This window comes from Drosophila biarmipes, chromosome X, assembly GCF_025231255.1.
Source record: "Drosophila biarmipes strain raj3 chromosome X, RU_DBia_V1.1, whole genome shotgun sequence".
NCBI lineage: Eukaryota > Metazoa > Arthropoda > Insecta > Diptera > Drosophilidae > Drosophila > Drosophila biarmipes.
This window is the reverse complement of record NC_066611.1, coordinates 11,869,345-11,889,093: the sequence shown is the minus strand read 5'-3', so window position 1 is coordinate 11,889,093 and position 19,749 is coordinate 11,869,345. Positions and strand designations below refer to the sequence as shown.

The window sequence follows — 19,749 nt, the reverse complement described above, 5'->3', positions numbered from 1 at the left end:
TTTAGAAACAAAAAGAGATCTTACTGAACCAATTTTCGCTGCAAATCAAAATCCGTGCCTAAGAAGGGTAAAATGTATCCATTTATTTATTTACATAGGTAAGGTAAGAAGTACTCAACTGTGCCACCTAGGTTCTGCTTTGAGCTTTATTTTGCCGAGAGTGCTAATCTTGTAAAGGGACCTGTGTTCTCGGAATACTGAATACTTATGCAACAGTGCGAGGAAAACATCGAACTTGGTTTTCTTGTTAACAATATCCAATTGTAAAAAGGTGAATCGAATCGTTTATAAACAATGCGCTTTAATTATACGATAATCTTTATTCTACTAAAGGTAATACGAAAAATACTCATATGGAAGTTATATTTGTTACTATACATAGTACATACATTTTATATTATTTACCACTATGCTTACATATGTCCACACACGTAGAGGGTTTTGTTAAATTGATTGAATATTTCGGTACTAAGAATAAATATACATACACGTTTCTGTGTGCCACTGGGGTCACGCATAGACATTATTTACTCTTCCTCGCTTTTATTGTTTTGCATGTATGTACATCGTTATTGTAATCACTGATATGCATTAATTTAATTACTTTCTCTTGCCGATTTGCTGGTTCGCACCAGAACGCATTTCAATTGCAATTTAAGACATATGCAGCCTTCGCTCGGGCATATATATTTCACGGTGCTGCTGCCCTATATACACACATGCCTTGGCTAACAAAGGATAACTACGGAACTCAGATCACATAACATTTCATATCCGCTTCGTTCTGTTGGTGTTGAGTTAGGAATATATGCACTTATGTAAAATCTAGACACGCATGAGAAAATATCTTGTATCTTATAAACGTGGTTTTTTTCATTTTTAAGCCCGATAACATGGAAAGAATATAACACTTATGATTCAAAGTGACATATATCTCGTAGTTCTCATATATATATATAATAACATCCAGAGCTGTCCACTAACCGTGTCCCGGAAATACTATCTTTAAGAGTCTGGTTTAATGCACATTTAGATTTATGTTTGGAAATTGCGTATCGATAAAACAAGTTACCTAAAAAAATATATAAAAGTTACATTCGTAAATGAGTTTTGTTGTCATCTAACTACCTATCAAAATATCTGTACGCGTGAACCTCATATCATCGACGACAAGTGGGCTTAGATGTACTCGATTCTGCGGCTTCTTGTTACTTAGCATTGCGTGAGATATCTCTTCGTACATTTACACACATATAGAAACATATCTGAGGTATAAAAAGCTGTATTACATCTATCTTTCGGTTGTCCAATGTCCCTCTTTGCTTTAGTTAGTGAGTTCTTTCTACACCGGTTGCTTTTTTCTTGAAGTGTGTATTAAAATGTGGCTTGCTGTGGTTTACTTCCTCTTGCTGACTTCATATTGTAAAATATGCCTTTGTATATTTGTGTATCTACCGTAATGGTTCGTTTTTGCTTATTAGATCGGTCGGACACAATTTCATCTCGATCGAGTTAAAATTTAAGTTTGGTGGACATCGATGATTAGGCGGTTACTTTATTTGAATTTTCCCACTTATACATAGACTATATATACATATGGATATTCTGCCATCGCTACATCGCCTTCTACGCACTCCTCCGCGTCTCGATCCTCGCCCGGGCCTTACATGGTTATCACAATCACAATAGAATAGGTTTTACAAGCAAGCCATCATCCAGTGTTCTCACACGATCCTATCTTTCCGTATCCCGTTTCCTAGCCCCTTCCCTCTACGATTCAGATTCAGATTCAGATTCAGGTAAGATAGATTGGCAGATGCATACACTTGGGGCCTATATTTGTGCCATACGCCTACTTATAGAATATGGCCTGTGAGACAAGTGCTAACATTATGGTTGTGGGCCTTCTGCCTTTGCTTCGTTCTGAGACATACAAAAAATACATTGAGAATCCGTTGAGTTGAACCATTTGGGGGCATTCATATGTATACTTGTATACGAATATATATATACTCATCATATATATAAAAGTACAAAATTTCTGGTTTTCTGTTTAGTATTTTTGGTTTTCCTCTTCTGTTTTGTTCAATTCAAGTACACTCTAATATATCTAGGAAAAAAACGTGCATAATCCTTAATGTGTGCAGTGTCAAATGGTGTACGCCCGTTTTGTCTGTAGGTACTTATGCGCTACTATGATCAGAATACAAAAGCTATAGACCCGCGCCACCGGGGACTCGTAGTCCCTGGCTTGGAGAAGAAGCAGGAGCTACGATGGATATATAGCACTGCCTTGCTGGGTTGGCTTGATTTCGACTCTCGCTCGTGGTCACAGTAGCTGTAATTAGAAGCTTCGTTAAGGTACTTAAATGTTTCGTTAAATTTCTGCTTTCAGTGGTAGGTTTAGATGCACACATCTGTCGGATGTGTAGGTACATATTCGAATACGTTCTTCAAAAGGCCGAAAATCATCGGTTTTCTTTCCGTTTTTGACTGGGCAATACAAAAAAATGAACAAAAACCGTTTGCATAAATTACAAATAGATCAATGTGGAGAGAACTCCCTTGCTTACTGAACTGTTTGTGGTTTCGTGTTTGTCATAAATATATATTTTTGTAGTATTCTAGAAGCACTGTACATCCATTAAACAACACATATTAGAGAAGTGAAACTAGAATGCATTATGTACATCAACTTGTGTTTCGTTTGGGTTTTAAAACAGATAAACAAAAATGCTCTCTTGGTTTCTCGTTTTCATTTCCTCGCTTTAATTAAAGTAAGCATTCATATAGCACAAGGTTTTTTCACATAAGCCCATATAAAAAGTATAAAATTTTTTACTGTACTCGATTTATAAAAATTACAAATGTTCATATAAAAATAGATATATATGTACAAAAAAATATGAAGTCAGATGGTAATACATACAATTCAACACATAACGAAAATATAAATTTTCTTCAATTGTATTATTTTTTTTTTTGGGTTTTTTGCATTACTTGCATAACATTTATCTAGGGGTAAAAAAACTAGCAGTGACCCGACAACCTTGGCACTATCAATAAAATCATACGAGTACCTATTATAATATATCTGGTTTAACTACCTCTTTCTCAATATAGTCGAACGACCGATAACAAAGGTTTTTGGGGCAATTTGTTTAAGTTAAAAGTTAACTCAGGACTTGGAGGCTTATACCTTTATATGCATCAGACAGAGTAGTAGTTATGGTACCAACTAATCGATAATCGAGTTTTATACGGTTCCTTAGAAATCGTTTGGACAATGTCACATTTCTTAACGCTACTAAACTTTACTGAAATCATAAATAGTCCTTTTTCCTACTCTTCGATTTTTATAAATATTACATTTTGAATGGGCGTGCCGTTATAATATTACTATCCACCATTACATAAGTTGTTATTATTTACTTTATGTCCCTTAAAGTCGCTTAGAATGTTTACTTTTGAGAGCAGGTTTCTTACTTTATGTCTAATCTTTTGAGCAAAATGTTTGGTTTCTTTTCTTTTACAGTTTTCCAGTCTATGTGGGGTATTCCAGAAATCGATAACAACCAAAAAGCAACCCGAAATCTGTTTGAGATGCTTTCAATGCAAATATTTTCTTGACCCTTTTAAAGTGTTTCTAAATTTCAAAACCATATTTAACGCAAATGTAAGATATTTACTTTTGAGAGGCTAATTTTGTGTTGACTTAGTTCTGTCTGTTTCTCTGATTCTCTGGTTTTAGATAAACAATAACTTACCAGGAGTTGGTATCTGTACTACAGCCAACTTCAATGTTATTTACAAAAGCTTTCGAAACACTGTTTTTGATAGTATGAAAATTTTAAGATTTCTTGTGTATATTTCGTATGGTATTGCAGGTGAATACATTTAGCTAACTCTCCTGGCAAGTTAGCTCTATGATGTATACAAAAGTTAATATAACAGTTTATAAAAATACAAAGAATTGGAAGAAGGACTTTCTACTCTGCAAAAACTTTCCTCACAGGTCAGGATGCTCGGGGTATGCAAGTTGCATCTCTAATTTATCAACAATGTACGTGTTCGTTTTCCTTCCTCTTTAGCAACTTGATCTACAAAAATGATCTTATCTTTAGTTTACAACTAATTAAAAACTTAATGTAAAAGTTGATCCTAAGATGGATAATTAAATATATTTATAATTATATGTATTAACAAGTAAAAACAATTAGTTGGGACATGCTAGTTGTCCTTTTTTCATATATACTCATATTGATATATATATATATATATTTGTGGTATTATTTCTGGTTGCTTATCGGTTTGTTTTGGTTGATTTTTATCATTTGCTTGGGAGTGCAGCATACATATATGCATGTGCCTAGGGCTACACCTCTTGTACACTCAATATTTTGCAGTATTTATGCTAGTGTTGCTTCTGATACCAGAAAGAAACTTCACTTTGCTGTCTATGCTGAATTTAATAACAAAATAAGTATTATTTATGGCTGGTCTGTATCTGTATATACAACGCGTACATATCCACAATTAGAGGCCCCACTCGGCCCACTCCACTCGCACATATATATGCATTTGTATATACATCGTGCAGACAGCTTCTTATACACTGGGATGTGTGCTTTTATCTTGCTGTATTTCGTGTTTACATGGGTGTCTTGTTTGGTGTCGTCTACATCGTATCGAATCGTTCTTATAGAGACAGATATGCATCCCATGTGGCTGTTTTTCATAGCAAGGACACTTGTTACAATACTATCCGAAAGGGCAAAACATGTTCTTCTTGTTCGTTTCCATGGGTATACTTTCCCCTTCTCCTCTCACGACGATGATGACGCTGGTTTTACTATCTATCTGCCCATCCATATCGCTACGTTTCCTGTCCCGCTGTCCTACGTCTCTGGTCTCACTCTTGAAGGACCATCCGGCTGGCCATGACCCGAAAAGTTCTCTCTCTTTCTATCTCTCTATATATACCTAGCTAGCTGGCTGCATCTACCTGAAGATGGGGCCACCTTATCGAGATATTAGAACTACGGTGGATCCTCTTCTTTCTGGTGACTAGTTGCGGGGGAACTCTTCTAGTTGGCAACCAACAGTTGCTGATACGATGATCCGCTGCCGTAGAAAGAGCTAATGCCATCAATCAGTTTGTTGTTGTTGTTGTTGTTTCCCGAGGATGAGGACGGTTGTTCCTGGGCCGCTTGCTGTTGTTGCTGTTGTGGTTGCTGTGCCTGCTGGTTGTTGGTGCTAGTGGGAGAAGGATTGTTTGTTGCTGTGCCCGTTGTCGTTGTGGTTTCCGTTGTTGTCTGTGCCACCGCTGCCACCACGCCCACAGTGGGCGTTCCCAGGGGACTGTTCTCGTCGGAAGAGTCCCCGGCAATGGCAACGGCAACGGCCACGGCAGCAGCAGCAGCAGCCGCCGCCGACGAGGATGTCGATGAATCCTCCATGGGCATCCCGCAGTCCACGTTCAGGCCAAAGCAGTTCTCGCCACCAGCTGAACGATCCATTCCATTGACTCGTGGATGCTGTTGGCCATTGTTGGCTCCATAGTAGCACGGCTCCAGGTAAGTACTGTACTTGTTGGCCACTCCATTTCCAGCATTGGCTGCCCCGGCGGCTCCCACCCCGGGTGCGGTGACTCCAGCACCGCCCACATAGAGTCCCAGCGAGTCCGTGGCACTGAAGTGCGACTCGAAGAGGCTACGGGGATTGCCGAATTGCGGATACAGGCCAATCGCCATGTTGGGATAGTAGAATGGATCTGCGGACGTTCCGGTGGCATTGGCACCTCCAACCTGATTCTGACTCTGATTGCCGCCCAGCGACATAGGATTTGGTGATAGAGAACGCGCCGGCGACACGGCATCCAGACCGCCAAACGCCCCCGATACCGACGAGCCTCCGCCGGTAGATACGACCCCGTGGCCATGGTGCATCTGCTGCTGCATCGCACGCTGCTTTATGTAGTTGGAGAACTCAGTGGGCGACATGCGGTAGGCGCTGCTGTTGGCAATGCACAGAGGGGAAATAACAGAATATTAGATATATATTATATTTTGTCCTCAAAGTCAAACAGATCGGACTAAAACTATCAGAGATAAGGTCTTTAAAAGTGGTCTTTAGAACTCCAAGAGTTTTCAACCTAGCTGACTTTGGAACTATGTTCATTTGCTTTTATTTTAAAAAGACTACTATGTTTAATTGTAAAAATAACACTTTTGACAGACTAGTTAAGAAGTTTTAGTACGCTTCAATACACTATTTTCTTTATAATAATGGGAAGGAAATAAACCTCACATTTATAGATGCAATAAAATATTTAGATTTTTCTAATAATAACCATTTTCAAAATCCAATTTTTCTAAAAAAAATTTCCTAAACAAAAAAATGGTTTAAGTACATATAAGTTATCCCCAAGACAATACCACAGTTGTTAAACATTAAATTTTAGTGCTATTAAAAATATTTTTAGCCTTAAAATAAAATTTTTAATATATTCAATAAGTTGATAACTATTTTTTCTTTTTTTTTTGGGGTGGGATAGAACTGGTTCGTTTGAGGTATTCACCTGTTAGTGCGCTTGGAGCTGGTCTTCAGCTTGGTGCTGCCGAACTTGGTCTGTGCAAAGGTGGCCGTGGTGAAGGTCAAGGGCGCCTGGGCGCCCCGTTGCAAGAAGGCCGCTGCAGCGGCGTTGGCGGTGGCACCTGGATTTCCGGGGACGGCAACAGGAGCGGTACCCGGACCGGGTCCCAGGTTCGATCCCGATCCGGAACCGGAACCCGTTCCGGAGCCCGCTCCGGAGCCGGAGCTGCAGCTGCCGGAGATCGTCGGATTGGGGCTGCCCTTGTAGGTGGGCGAGGTGGAGGCGGCCGAGTGCGGCGAGGATCCCGCCTGGGGGAGGGCCAATGGAAGCGCCTTGGGGCTCAGGCTCAGGTTGTTCATGGTCGTGTTCACCGCGTCGATGGGACGAAAGCACTGCGCCTCCGGGTTAAACATCTTGGTGACCTCTCGGTCGGCCGAGTGGCTGTCCTCGTGGTTCTCATTGTTCTCAGTGTAGAGTATCTGGGGGATGGCAAAAGTCGGAGTTACAAGGTGTTTCTTTACATCTCCTGTAAGATCATATTAATATTATTAAGATAAATATACTTAAGGATATAAATACCAAAGACAAATATACTCAAGAATAATTCTACTTAAGGGCATTGTACTATATTTGCAAAAACAGGTTTAATATTATAACTATTAAGTACTTAGAAAACATAAACATGGTACTTCACAGGGACTTTTATGATCTTTTAAAAGTGTTTTTTATAACCAAACCATTAAGCTTTATTTTAAGCATGACAGATGATGGTATTATTATTAAACAAAGTTTAAATGAGGTGCTATAGACCTTTCTGTTGGATTTTTAGCTATAGGTCTTCATTGTCGAGATCATGTAATATAATAAAAGTTAGTAAGTCAGGAATAGTCTTATATCATTATTTAAGAGTGGGGAGGTGATTTCTTCAACATTTTTTCAAATATTCTATAGTCTATAGCTGTTACCTATAAAGATGGCATGCTAATTTTGGAAGTGAGTTAGTCTCCGACTTTATATAACTAATTTCAGATTTCTCTTGTAATGCTACGCTTAATAAGCAATTAGTTTTTACCTTAACTGCTCCCTTTTCGCCAACGCGGAATGAAACCTCTCCGGGATCGATCCAGACGGACAGTTCGTTTGGCAAGTTTTCAAGGATGTCCCCTATCGGCACTCCGCTCTCCCGGGCCGCACGTTCCAGAACCGAATCGATGGGATCGCCAGTCTTCAAGCAGCGATAGGCAGAGCCCTGCAAAGAATAGTGTGTGTTATATATATTCCAATATATATTTACAAATGATATAGGTAACATTGAGAGGTATACAAACCTTAAAGGGCTTTTCCGGGTACCAGTGACCCTGGAACTTGTCGCGCAAGGCCTTCTCTAGCTCCTCGCCGAATATATTTACACGTCTGCGCGGCAACTTGTTGTAGAGATAGGATATGACGAAGTTCAGGGCCACCTGGATTTCAATATGCATCTTGACCCCTTGGACGAGCCCTCGGGTCTCCTCTTTCCACGCTCTTGACTCTGGGGACTCTGGGCCCGGATAGCGTTATCTTTGCTGGTCCGTCTACGGATCGTGTGCCCTTGAAGAGGAGGTATACAGCTCAGGCTGCGTTTCGTAGATGAGGGCTGCTTGTCAGATGGTCTTCGTAGATCATTCGCACTTTTTAGGTAATTTGGATTGATTCGCTGTTTCTCTTGTTGTTTCTGTTGCTATCGTTTTGGTTTTGTTCGATACTCAATTTTTTTTTTTTAATATTTTCTTGCTTTCGTATTTTAATAAAGATATATATTTGCTTGTTTGCTTGTCTGCTTGTTTGCTTGGTTTGTTATTTTTGGTGGGGGAGGTTTGTTATTGTTTAGTTAATGTTTTTGTGTCTCACCGTTTGGCGAATATCTGTAATTGTTAGAGTTTCGCGACTAGAATGAGAATCGTGTTTGTTTGAAATTCGAAAAGGTGTGTTCCCTTCTCCTGCTTTCAGTTGTCGTAATAAGCGTAGTTGCCTAGATCCTAAATATTTATGCTGTATTTACAAGGCATATCCGAGTTTTAGATTATGTACATATGGTGTGGTATATGTAGGGTGTCTTTTTTCCAATTGTTGTCCTCGACTCTTTATTTGGCAACGGTTCTACCAAAATATTTTTGGTTTTCTCCCCTTTTGGTGGTGCATTTGTCGATTCTCCTTGGTTTTGGCAATCCGAGCACGTTTTCTCAAAACGTTTCCATTAATAACGGGCTTTTGGAAGGGCTTGCACTTTAATCAAATGTCTGACGCATCCTAAAAGAGAAATATAAATATATGAATATTTCGAAATATTTTAAAGGCTCTTTTTTTTCCCCTCTCTTTTTTTCTTTTATAAAAGTATTAATATAATGTGTCATCAGCTAATTAGTGAAAGAAAACCATTCAATACTTGAAAAGTAGTCTATAGACTACTTGTAAAAGGCAAACACCCGACCCCCAAGTCACCTATGTGGGTGTCTAGATAACACTAACAGAAAAACACAACAAAAAAATACAAAACAGCTAGGAAACCACAAATAAATCAATAACCATCACACAAATGGCGGCAAAACGCACCCGCGATGCGGATATCGTCAAGCACAAGATGGACCTACGGGTCCGCTTTAAGAAACTGGTTCGGGCGGTCATTATGAACCAGACTTGGCTTTCGGACGAAGAGGAACAGGGCATCTCCATGAATGTCAAGAAGAACGTGGCCCTGATGCGCCAAAAACGCAAGCCGGGCATGCTGACCGTAGCGGTGAGTTCCACCTATATTGTATCATATCATATATGATATATGGTATCATAAATCATATCACATTATATCTTACATATATCATGTCATACATAAAATCATATTATATCATACATATATTGTATCATACATCATATCATATTATACCATACCATATCATATCATACCATATCGTATCATACCATATCATATCATATCATATATGTATATATATCATTTTAATACGATCTCTAAAAATTCAATTTCAGGACAAGGCCCTATTGCGTTCGAATCCCGCTTTCAGGACAATTGAAGAACGCAAGAAGCTGTGTATGCTTATAGCAGGACTGAACTGTTTCTCTAGGATTCCACCGGTAGGAATATAAAAGATATATTATTAGCATTAATCTTTCTATTTGAACTTAGAAAATTCGAGCACGCATGGTACCGGTCCTTAAGTTTATTTCCCTCGCAGAATCTCGATTAATTATCAAAGATGGTGATATGCCACTTTCCTTATATTTTATACTAAATGGCGAGGTTGAGATGAAGAAGAACGTATACAATAAGGTAAGTTTTAATATTTATAAGGTAACTTACCAGTGAACACGCCTTGAGTCCTTAATTTGTGGATTATTTGTTAACTTTTGTATTACATCTTATGGAGAGAAGCCATCCGAACTGTAAGATATTGAAAAAATAGTATAATTAATAAGAGAAAGGTTTGATATAGTAGTTGGGAAGAAAAGACATATCATAGTTTTATATAAATCCTGCATAAGGGCACTTCCTCGTTTTTCTTAAACCTAAGTTTATAGATTGTATAACTCTCTTTTCTAGACTACAAAACAAGTGGAAGATGTTCCGGAGGCTATCTTTGGTCCAGGAGACTGTTTCGGAGACGTTGAAATGGTTGAGGATTGCCCCAGAATGAATACTTATACAGCCTTTTGTAAGAAAAAGACATATTTATCATTTCAAGTTAAAATTCTACATTTTTTAAAGCTAGTTGTGAGGTTCTTGCTTTAAACGACGTGGACTATGAACGCATCTTAAAACCATTTATGTTAAAGCAATGGAATGAAAAGAAGCTCGCCCTGAAAGCATTCGACTATTTTGATTTTCTGACCCCGCAACAGGTGAGTCTGGGTTCTTAGGTACCAGTAAATGATATTATATATTTATCCACAGATAATTCTCGCTTGCAAGTACTCTTACTTGGTTCAGTACGAGCCCCTGGAGACCATTTATCTGGGGGACAAGGGTTCTTTGGGTTATGTGCGATTTGTTCTTAGTGGAGAGTGCGTCATTTTGCAGTGTTTGAGTATGAAGGTAATGATCTTTGAATCAAAAATAAAAATGGCATCATGTCCTCACATTATTTTATCTTCATAGGTAACTACAGATGATGGTAAGGTCAATTACGAGCTGACCGAAATCGACAAGGATAAGGAGGGACTTCTTATGTTCCAATCCTGGAAGGATCTCATCAGTCCTAGCTCATTTATGGACATTCAGGACATTTTGGCCTCTTCCTCCTCCTCCGAAGATGTTGAAGGCGCCACAAAGAAGAAACAAGCGGTATACTTATTCGATTCACTTGACATAAGATCACTCTAGTTATGAATTTCCGATAGATGCGCAAAATGGGTCTAGCGGAAATTGAGAAGTTCTGCGGCATCCGAAGTTCGACCACTCCCAAAAGAAAAGTGAAGCCCAGGAGGACAATGACTGTGCAGCAACAGGCCAGGAAAACAGCATTGATACAGTCTCTTAGGAGGGGAACTCCTTGGCTGCCAGGTGTAGCACTCGATTCCGATGATGATGATGACGATGACATGGGCGACAATGAAGATTACTTGGATTACGTCGATCTCGATGAGAACTACTCAGATGACAGTACTTATGATTCGGACGATGTGTCCATGGATAGAACCATTGCCCTGGAGCAAGTGCAACTAAGAAGGAATACCGTCAGTAGTGTCGAAACGGATAAGAAGGAATCCAAGTCCAGTTCGACATCGGAAATATTTACGGCTAGTTCCGGGAACAACGAAAAGAATAATGTTGAAGAGGACAAAGTATCCCTTATTCCTGTAAGTATTAAGAATGTATAACTAAGTTACGGAAAGTACCAGGAAATACTCTTTAATTAATATGACAATCAAAGAAGAAGGAATTTCAATACCAAAATACGGTATAATATCTATAATAATACATCACATAGATGAAATAAATCTGTTATGATAAATATCTTTAAAAAAAAAGGGTATCTTCTATCATCGGTCTTTTCAAGTTTATAGATTAAATTTAATGGAGAGTTCTTATCTTTTTGTAGGATCCCGTGGAAACCCACTTTATAGACGTTGGCTCCCTGACCTACGGCAGTGTCTTTGGTCTGGGTGAGAAGATGGAGCACCGTGTCATCATGGCCCGCACTGTGGTCCAGTGCCTGCTCCTTCCGCGCTTCTGGCTCCTCGAAGAGGAACAGAACCCGGGGAACATCTGGCACCGTCGACGATTCTACTTCGAGTGTAATGTGCCCTCGCGCCAGGACCTGTTTACCAACTTTCTCAAGACCCGGCAGTGGAACAAATTCCGACACGACTACATTCAAAGTCTGCTGAATCGAGAGGCCAAGGGCAACATCACCAAGGAGGAGGACATACCAATTATGTGTCGCATTGTCGAGACCAGCGATGATGCCCCGTAATGAACACACAAGTTCGTATCCAAATTCCCAGTGCTTCAACAATAAAACATGCCTCCAATATGACTTAATAATGATATGCGGGCAGGCATATAGTGTACCTACTAATGGGGGCACTCGACATTAGCGTTCCTGCTGTCATTTACTATTAAGTAAATGTAGGTAATTGAGTGTGGGAATTACTTCGACGTAAACGAACGTTTTGAAGAGATTAAGTTGGTATAACTACGAACTATGGGTTCGTAGCCCCAAGTTACCATTGAGTTATCAGCGAGCGGCGAATTATCACCGTCTGGTTTATTTTTAAGCTCATTGTAGGTATTCGTTTATGAATGCATTTGCTGCAGCTCTCCTTACAGCCAATTTATGTTCCTACCTACGAGTTCTATGTGTGCAAGCGCTCTTCCCTTCCTACGTCATTCAGGAATTTAGGTTAACCGTTTATCCGAGCAGGGAGCTCTGCTCCGAAGCGGGACTCTCGGCTAGTCGGCGGTGCTAATGCATTCGGGAGCGAAACTGGAGCACAGCTGGGCCACCCACATAACGGTAACGGGGGCTACCGAGAGAGTAAGAGAGTGTGACCATTTGAGGGCACGAGGCGCATTTGGTGGCCTTCGTGTGTAGAATCGTGGGTAGCTGAGCCATTTAACGCCAAATGAGAGAGGAAATATAGGCAATAGCAGATGCACTTGGAGAAACTAGTAAAGTTAAAGCGGGAAACGTTGAATTGGAGCTAGAGCTTTGAAATCTCTTATAAAGGCGCCTAAAAGTATGCCGCAAAAATGTAAGATTAGTATTTCCAGTTGATTTCGGAACTTAAAATATATTGTTGCATACTTTTAGACACCATTTAAATATTTTAGTTCTTTAGATCCAAATTAAATAGTTGTAACCCCATTCCTAGCCATTATTTTACTATGCAACAGTAGCTAGAAGAGAAAGCCACTCCACTCTCTCGCTTTTCCCCAACAGTGAGTGGGTCCCAGTGCGCAGTAACATACATACATACGTCACCGAGACCTCAACGCGCCCACACACACGGTTTTTTTTTAGCACTACTGCAGCTGTGTTAATGCAGCGGGGTCATGCGTGCCTGTATGCGTATCTATGCATGTACATAACCTGCTTTTTGCATTTTATAAACCAATTGAAGGCCACATGCTATGAAAGGCATAACCGTTGCGAAGGCTTGACATTTGCCTTCATGGGGCTATATGTGCTAGCAGGGGTTTACGGCTCTACTGGACTAGCAAAGCGCTTTCGAAAACGTATCTTACTCATTTGATTCCTTGCATCGCATCCTTACAAGGCAATGGGTGGATGTTGAAAGGTCAAAGGGCCTAAAAAATGAAAATTGTTGGTCGAATTAAAAAATACTCTTTCATATTAGGGATTCAAAAAAAAAGTGTAGTAAAGTATGCTACAAAAAGTGTTTAAAAGCAATGTTTTCTTTTTTATAGTATACTTCTGTGCTAATTTACATAAATTTTTGAACCTCTTTAAATTTGTAGGGCATAAATAAGATTTAGAGAAGAGAAATTAATGGATTAATGGATTTGTTTTGAGGTAGGAACATACACAATTTTTCACTCAACTATTGTTCATTATTTTGTAAAGTAATTTTTTCAACTAATTTATTTGTATCGTATAAAATAATAATAATAATATTATATCGCATTGGGTTTTAAGTTGATAACAAACAAATAGTCCTAATATTTTGCACGAATTAAATTTTCCAATTTTTTATCTCAATATTATTTGCTCATTATAGTAACACTTAAAATGTTGTAAATAACTTTAGGATATTAAACCCTATCACCAAGGCGAACTTCTCCGGCTGCCGAAAGCGCGTCTCAGTTGACATTTTACCTGGTGCCTCCACAAACACAACCTCACACTGGGAGTCCTTACACATCCCTGCCTGTATTTTTGAATATTTATATACACGCAGGTGTATTTATACCCAGCTTGCTGTTGCTCGTGGCGACTGGGACGGGGCGGAGAAAGTGAACTCTCTCAGCTGATGGCCTTTCTCTCACCCTCGCCGAGCAGGGCATCACAACGGTATCTCTATCTCTCGCCTTTCGCCTCTCTCGGCGAAACTGCACTCAATGGGCCGCTCTTCGCAACATAAAATCAATAAAATCTGGGCCACCAGTTTTAAAGGTTGATTAAAATGACATGAAGGCGTCCCGTTGGAATTCTTAAGCCGTAAGTCCCCAAACTCCTCCATCGCTCTATATACCATGTAGTACACGATATTGTGTATATGATATTTGTGCCAGCCACAAAATCAAATTCATGGAGGCTACAACTACAGAGGCAAATACTACGGACGTTTAAAGACGTGCCTTCGACGTGTACGTCTTATGTACTGGCGTAAAAGTGAAAATATAGGGCTTTTCAAGTTCACTCGGCCAGCACACGCACACAGGCGCACTGCGGAGTACATAGATTAATGCATATGCTTACATAACCCTGTATGCAAATTGCACTCAAGACTAGGCGCTCAAGCAATCATATATTATTAAATCTAGACTTTGGAAAACCGACTTATGGCTGTAAAAACCCCAAGTTTGGGGGCTTGAAATCCCTTGGAATGATGTCAAAAAAGGTTTAAGAAAGTATGTTTGCTAATGCTGAATTTTCATAGCATACTTTTATGCACTTTGTAAGTAACTTTAATTTTAAACGTGTTTTTATGTTTATGTTGGAAAACCGACTTATGGCTGTAAAAACCCTAAGTTTGGGGGCTTGAAATCCCTTGGAATGATGCCAAAGGTTTAAGAAAGTATATTTGAGCTAATGCTGAATTTTCATAGCATACTTTTATGCTCTTTGTAAGTAACTTTAATTTTAAAAGTGTTTTTTACGCTTACATATCCCCAAGCCAAGCTATGAAGAAATGACCTACGACAACAGCAAAATGCTGCTGGCCAGCTTCGCTGATGACGTCTGCTTTCTCAGCTCCTCGAACAGTGAGACCGAGTCTTCACAAACGCTGCAAACCTACCTCAACGAATTCGAGAAATGGGCCACGGCGAACAATATCAAAATCAACGAAAGCAAATGCGTAAACGTTTGCTTTACGTTACGTCGAAAAACAACTCCGGTGGTCCATATTAATAATGTGGACATAGAGCAAGCGACTAAGGCGAAATACCTAGGCCTCACACTGGACAAACGCCTAACCTTCCGAGAACATATTGCCAGAGTCGTCAAAATGTGCAACCTAAAGCGGAACCAATTATTCTGGATGCTAAACAAGAAAAGCAAACTATCTCTAAGATGCAAGCGGCACATTTATCAACAAATCATCGCACCAACTTGGAGATATGGAATCCAAATTTGGGGAGTGGCGGCTGCGTCCCACCGAAAACGTTTCCAAACCGTCCAGAACAAAACATTAAGACAAATCACTGGCTGTGAGTGGTTCGTTAGCGGCCAAACGCTTCACAATGACCTAAACCTGAGTCTTGTTGAAGACCAAATATCGTTCTTCTCAAGCAGGTACAACGACCGTCTAACTGCCCACCGTAATCGTCTAGCCCGGAGATTACAGGGGGCTATCCCAATTCGCAGGCTCAAAAGAAGACATTTTGGGCTGCTCCTAAGAGACTAATATGAATATATTATTTACTTGAAACTAGTCGTAATTTGATCTACTCCTATATACCAAGTTGAAAACTAATTATAATTTATAATTAAGAGATTATTTACTTAAGAAAACATTTAGGTTAAAGGCTTTAATTAGATCTGTTCCTGGATTATATTAAATAAAGATGTTAATTAAAAAAAAAAAAAAAAAAAAAAAAAAAAAAAAAAAAAATACGCTTACATAACTCTGTATGCAAATTGCACTCAAGACTAGGCGCTTTAGCAATCATACATTATTAAATCTAGACTTTGGAAAACCGACTTATGGCTGTAAAAAGCTTAAGTTTGGGGGCTTGAAATCCCCTAGACTAAAAACCTTAAGTTTGGGGCCTTGAAATCCCTTGGAATGATGTCAAAAAAGGTTTAAGACAGTATATTTGAGCTAATGCTGAATTTTCGTAGCATACTTTTATGCTCTTTTTAAGTAACTTTAATTTTAAACCTGTTTTTCTACCAAAAAACACTGAACTTATTTAATTTGTGATTTAAATGAGATACTTTTGGTTTAAGTAGGACTTGTTTTCCAAGTGTATGTCGTTTTCAAATTATAGTACGTGCAATTGTTGGGGAGCCACGCTTTTGTCTTCCAATTAGCCAAATTGAAATCAATTAAGTTAAGCTTTCAATTTGCGTGCCTGGATAATGGGCAATAAAGGGTATTTAAAGTACGACTATTTGCAAATGGCAAATTTGCTCGCTTGCTTGCAGATAATTAGATGAGGCTACACAGATGTTCATACAGCTGTGTTTTAAAAAAATGTTGACTCCTAATGGTTATTAAGCGTTGTTTTTCATATTTTATCTAACATATGCAGGTGGTTTCTTTGGCTTATATATCAAAAACAGATGGAGTAAATATTATTTATTAATATTAACAAAACGACAATTTAAGGAGTAAGCCAAAAGCTTTAAAAATTAAAATTAATTTGTATGTATTTATTATACACATATTTCTAGTTTCTTTTAAAGGTCACTGCTATTCGCCTGCCCATGGCTGTGCTTACAAACGCCCACCGCCTCGCCAATTGTCAACCTATTTCGCCCGTTTGTTTTTATTTTGTTTTTCGCCCCGTATCTGAATTGCACTCATCTTTGGCCTACCCAAAGCGTAATACACTTCCGGTTCCACAGCAGATATAGCAAATAATCAAAGTCTTCGAATCGTAATCACACCGTTGTGGGGTGGGGGGAGGTTGATGGAAGAGCACGGATTACATAAAAACCAAATGCACAAAGTTATAACCGATTTGCATACGAGCCCTATAGCACTAGACATATATACTTTCATCGACCCAGAGCTCTGCGGCGATTTTCAATACATTGCATAACGCTTTCGGGGGGGTCTCGCCTGCAGTGTTCGGTGGCAAAAATCACACTCACAACTTGCACACTGGGCCCTTGCAGCTTGCGCATGGTACACCATGTGTGGTACTTCAGTTTACAAGATCAACACAAATTATTTTTAGTTATTCCCTCGGTGGCGCTTCGTTTCCCGCAGTTTTCCTCTTTGTTTTTCATCGAGCAGTTTGTGGAGCACACAGGCGTTGCTCTAATTTTCCCCCAGATTGGCCTGGCGCAGGGGTATTTTCAAGAGAGAAAAAAAAAAACTGAGAGACCCTGGTTCTCAAGACAACACAAAACAGCTGACCGAGAAACTTTGTGTGTGTTTTAGTGTGTGAACTATTGGCATTTTCTCGTTTCCTCGTTTTTTTTGCTTTTTCGTTTTTTTCTTTTTCTTGTATTTATTTTTACCCCCTTGTGTGTATGCACTGCACTTGCCAAAATGTATGTTTCACTTGATAAAACACCATCATATGAGGGCACAGAATCAACAGAATCAGCTGTTCGTTCGCCTTCAGACACTTTGCCTCGCCATCGCAAACAAAATAAAAATACAAAAAAATAATGGTATTTAGGCACATGATTCTCGTCGCTCGTTTATCTAAGCACACACGAAAATTGAAATGACAAATACACTGTCACGCCGGACGGGCCGCACAACACACACACACGCCTGGGTGTACAGCGCACCGAATACATTTTCCTTCTTCCCTGGTTTTTCTGTATGTACGGACGCACACTCGTAGATACAAGTGAGGCGCGACAAAAAGCCCAGCGATGGGTCTGGGTTTGCTCTGGGCTGGTTCAAAGAATCATATTTTCTGGCAAATAGGCGAAAACAGCTGCTGTTATTCGGCTTTGCAACTGTGCAACAACCATGGCTATCAAAAATGAGAAAAAATTACGCAAAGGCGAGTACACACATGCACTATTATGGCATTCGCCTTTGTTGTGCAACAACCGTGTGAGTCTGTGTGGCTGGTACAGTGGACCGCCCCTAGGAAGGTCAGCTAATGTGGAGAATTTCGTAGCCTCTTTAGCATAAGTTGTGCATAAAAACTATCTTTACCTTTACAGCACTTTACAACCCTTTCATAAGGCGTTGTGTATAGAAATGTTTCCCTTTTTTTATAGGAATTTTCAAGTTGGTACTTGGTTTTAGAGAGTTCAAAAACCTTTTTTTAAGAAACTTTTTCATGAAATTTTTTTTTTTTAATTTGGAATTTGACTGTAAACTATCAAAAGGTATATTTTAATACTGGTTCTAAAAATCAGCTTTAATGTAATTTGGAAAGTTCCTAAAAAATGTTTCAGAGTATATCAAAAATTTCAGTTAGTCAGGGCTGCCTGTATGTGGGGGCCGCCATCAGCTGTGGGGCATAGCTTATAGGCACTAATTATGACAACAAATTGTGGGGAGCGGGCAGAGCGAGATCTTGCGAGATAAAAGATATGCCTCAAGTCAGGGTTTCGTCTCTGGAATTGACCCTGAATTGCGGCCAAAACGAAACAAACTTTATGACCACATAAGTCGAAATACTTTGAGTGCCAATAAATAGGCTCTTAAAAGTGCATGGAAAAAATTACTAAAAAAAAGGGAGCTGAGCCCCGAGCCTCGAACTCCCAGCTCCGTGCTCCGTGCTCCGGACGAACAGCTGTCCCTTTCGTGGCGCTCGGAGGCCCAGTGCTCCAGTGAGCGGCGCGACGACAACAAAACAAAACGCTTTGAAAACAGCCGAGCGAAAGTGAGAGAACAGATGCTCCGTCTCCGTCTGCTCCCTTCTGCTCTTTTTTTGTCTCCTACACTATTTTTTTTGCTCCATCGCAATCTTTGTTATTGTATTCCCCGCGAGTGTGTGTGTGTGTGTGCGTGTGGAGGGGTATAGTTCTCTGCTTTTATCAACTTTGCACAGCACGCACAATCATGCAACTGGATTGCACTTGTTTTTTTTGGAATATATATAAAAAAAAAATTGTTTTTTTTTTGAAAATACCGGTGCTAATTGATGGATGCTAGCTGCGCTTTTCCGATTCTCTGGCTCTTGGCTTGCTGTCTCCTGGTCGTCGAGTTATGTATGTACGAAACAGCCCAGTTGGGATATTGTTTTTTTTTTTGGTTTTACTGCTGTGGTTAGTTGCTCGTTTCTTGTTTAATATATGCTGGCTGGGATGCGGTAGTTGCTCATTGTTGTTTTCGGTTTGGTTTGGTTGCCTGTGAGGTGTCTCTGCCCGTTACTTAATTGCAGCACACGCCACCTAGCAGGGGCCGAGTGGAGCGTCCGTGGTTCTTGAAATCGGTTTAGTAACTGACACTGAGGCCGAATTGACGCGCGAACGGGCCCCAGCGCACCAACACAGGCGAGTGCACACGCACACTTCGGCACACGCGGCCGAACCACCACGAAGTGCACCCGAAGGCGAGTGTTCTAAACACGAGCCCGCTCGTTCGCTCGCTCTCTCTCTCGCCGCGCTGCACTCCTCCTGCTATCGAGTGTGGGTGCTGTTCTCTCGACACATTTATACCCTTGCGCAGGGGCCATACGGTTGCGGGGTACGTTTGCACCGGCGATAAGGTTTTTATCAGTACTCCCAGGGCCTGTGGGTGCTTACATGGTTTTTGTTGACTAGCCTGGGCAGGGGTGGACCTGAACCAAGACATTTACCTTTCCTATCATAGCCCCTTTATAAGGTTCT

At 40.0% G+C, this 19,749-nt stretch overlaps 2 protein-coding genes across 5 annotated transcripts; one reads left to right on the top strand and one right to left on the bottom strand.

Moving 5' to 3' along the window:
* Nucleotides 1-281: 281 nt before the first annotated feature.
* On the bottom strand, nt 282-19,354 carry LOC108025730 (putative per-hexamer repeat protein 5). 3 transcript variants are annotated; one of them, XM_044093640.2, is made up of 6 exons: nt 19,050-19,354; nt 9,948-10,028; nt 7,924-8,884; nt 7,668-7,844; nt 6,581-7,074; nt 282-6,015 (listed from the first exon to the last, which is right to left on the bottom strand). In XM_044093640.2, the coding sequence occupies exons 3-6, from the start codon at nt 8,074-8,076 to the stop codon at nt 5,088-5,090; spliced, it is 1,752 nt and encodes a 583-aa protein (XP_043949575.1). In that variant the 5' UTR covers nt 8,077-8,884; nt 9,948-10,028; nt 19,050-19,354; the 3' UTR covers nt 282-5,087. The 3 variants fall into 3 exon arrangements, with proteins under 3 accessions (XP_043949575.1, XP_043949577.1, XP_043949576.1); XM_044093642.2 differs by having other exon boundaries at nt 282-6,012; XM_044093641.2 differs by lacking the exon at nt 19,050-19,354 and adding an exon at nt 17,095-17,116.
* Nucleotides 8,972-12,123, top strand: LOC108025728 (uncharacterized). 2 transcript variants are annotated; one of them, XM_017096306.3, is made up of 9 exons: nt 8,972-9,371; nt 9,617-9,721; nt 9,774-9,917; nt 10,188-10,299; nt 10,353-10,486; nt 10,539-10,679; nt 10,743-10,928; nt 10,985-11,443; nt 11,686-12,123. In XM_017096306.3, the coding sequence occupies exons 1-9, from the start codon at nt 9,171-9,173 to the stop codon at nt 12,058-12,060; spliced, it is 1,857 nt and encodes a 618-aa protein (XP_016951795.1). In that variant the 5' UTR covers nt 8,972-9,170; the 3' UTR covers nt 12,061-12,123. The 2 variants fall into 2 exon arrangements, with proteins under 2 accessions (XP_016951795.1, XP_016951796.1); XM_017096307.2 differs by lacking the exons at nt 8,972-9,371; nt 9,617-9,721; nt 9,774-9,917 and having other exon boundaries at nt 10,190-10,299; nt 10,357-10,486.
* Nucleotides 19,355-19,749: the final 395 nt, after the last annotated feature.